At 74.2% G+C, this 1978-nt stretch overlaps 1 protein-coding gene across 1 annotated transcript in view; it reads right to left on the bottom strand.

Annotated features, from left to right (window-relative positions):
* ANO1 (anoctamin 1, calcium activated chloride channel) overlaps positions 1 to 1978 on the bottom strand; it is a gene marked incomplete at its 3' end in the record, with an annotated part of 38202 nt that overhangs the window by 23483 nt on the left and 12741 nt on the right. Inside the window, exon 6 of the mRNA XM_012734320.1 lies at positions 1695 to 1834. Coding sequence (XP_012589774.1) covers positions 1695 to 1834 — 140 coding nt within the window. The remainder of the gene's footprint in view (positions 1 to 1694; positions 1835 to 1978) is intronic.

Below are 1978 nucleotides of genomic sequence, written 5' to 3'. Positions count from 1 at the left end.
CCCCGGCCGGGCGTCGCTACACGCTTGGGGAGTCGAGGAACAGGAGGACGCACGGTGCGGGGACGCTGGGGAGATGTGGAGGCCTCTGCGGGCTCACCCCGGGGGGGGCTGGGCTGCGGGCCGGGGGCTCCCCGACGCCGCTCGCTGCTGCGGCGCCCCTCTGCGCCCTCCTCAGCCAGCGCCGACCTCGTTAGGCGCTTCTGGCTTCACAGGGGCTCCCCGCTTCCCCGGGTGCTCCCCGCTTGCCCGGGTGCTCTTGGGTCTTGTAGGTGTCTCTGGCTTCCCCGGTGCTCCCGCTTCCCTGGGTGCTCCCCTCTGAGCCTCCCAATCTCTGTGTCTCCTGGACCTCCACAGCTTCAGACCAGCCACTGGAACTCAGACCACGGAGGCTGGGCCGTGGCCAGAGCAGTGTCTCGGCCCTGGATCGGCTGTCCTCCCAGGGGGCCCAGCTCCCGTGGGCTGGGGTCCTGTCTCCCACGCCTGTGGCACCAGCCCCTGCTGGGGTGCAGGGCTGCGTCGCCGCCCGTACAGCGGGGTGGGGGTCCTGAGTCTCGCTGCCCCTGCTCCCGGCCCACCTCGGCCTCCACTGCCTCGAGCTGGACCTAGGGCGGCCTCAGCAGCGTCCGTCCTGCTGGCTTGCGTGCGCGTGGCGGGGCGAGGCCCAAGGCAGCCCCTGGCTTCACCTGCTCCTTGGCTCAGCTGGCTCCATGGACTCTGCAAGTGTGCTGGCCCACGAGAGGCCCTGGCCGCCTGGCCCCCGGCAGGGCAGAGTAACGGCCCCGCGTCCCTGGCCTGCAGCGACCAGCCCGGCGGCCTGTGAGCGCCGCTCAGTGTCCAGCAGGGCCGGGACTGCCGCTCACTCGCAGGGCCGCCTCTTCCGTGGCAGCGGCCAGGCCTGCACCCGCGGGGGCGGACAGCTGGCCCCGGCGTGGTGGGCAGCAAGCGGGCTCGGCTGCCTGGGGGCCCTGGGATGCCCGAAACGCAGGGGCGGCCGCAGCTCCGCGGGGTCATCGTGACCCCGCTGGGAGGGGGGCACAGGCCGGGGGGACGTGAGAGAGACAGGTGTGGCAGGCAGGAGCAGCTGGGCGCAGAAGGGCGCAAGCCCGCGGAGGGGAGGGACGCGGCGAAAGTGCCCTCTGGGGCGAAGAGTAAATAGCGGAGTGCGGGTCTCAAGCCCGAGCCAGCGCGGCTGCCGTGCGTGGCGGAGGGTCCGGAGGAGGCCGGGCGGGCAGCAGAGGGCTGGCCGGGGTCGGCTCCTGGCCCTGCCCGCGGAGCCCCACTCTGCCCAGCGGGCACTCAGCTGTGGTGCCGCAGTGGCCCCCACACCGGGCGCACGCAGCGCTGCGGCTGACGGGTGTGGGCCACAGACTGACCGCCAGGTCGGTCCCCTGAGGAGGAAGCCGAGGTCGGGCGGGGCAGGCTGGCCACGACACGGCCTCCCGTGCTCCTCCTCACGGTCCCGCCCGGAGCCCCAGCCTCGGGCTGAGCCTGCCTGGCACACTGTGGGCCGGGGCCCTCCCCCGCTGGACAGGCCACTGCCTGGGCAGCCCCGCCCGGCGCCGCCGGCCCACGCTGGGAACCTCCCCTGCTGCCAAGCGGCCACGTTTGCAGCTGAGTGCAAGAGCCACCCGCACTGCTCCTCCACAGCCACGTGTCTGCAGCCCCGACCGGCGCTCCCGGACACAGGCCCTCACCGCGTGCTGCCAGGCCTTGGCCACCGCGTCCAGCACAGCCCTGGGCCCGCTCCCCAGTCTGGGGGCCGCACCAGGCGGAGCCGGCGGGGGCTTCCTCGCCCGCGAAGTGGGCAGACGGGCCTGGGGTGCCCAGGGCTGGCCTGCCGTGACCGGCGGTCCAGGGCAGAACACGGAGCCTCGGCCTCCACCTGCTGCCCTTCCTGGGCCAGGAACCGGCAGAGGGTTCTACTCCGAGACCAGCCCCCCCCAGGCGCCCCAACAGCCACCCTCCCGCCCACAGGCCC

This window comes from Condylura cristata, unplaced genomic scaffold, assembly GCF_000260355.1.
Source record: "Condylura cristata isolate star-nosed mole 26May11 unplaced genomic scaffold, ConCri1.0 scaffold00054, whole genome shotgun sequence".
In the NCBI taxonomy this organism is placed as follows: domain Eukaryota; kingdom Metazoa; phylum Chordata; class Mammalia; order Eulipotyphla; family Talpidae; genus Condylura; species Condylura cristata.
The sequence above is the reverse complement of the archived record's forward strand: the minus strand, read 5'-3'. Positions and strand labels throughout refer to the sequence as shown.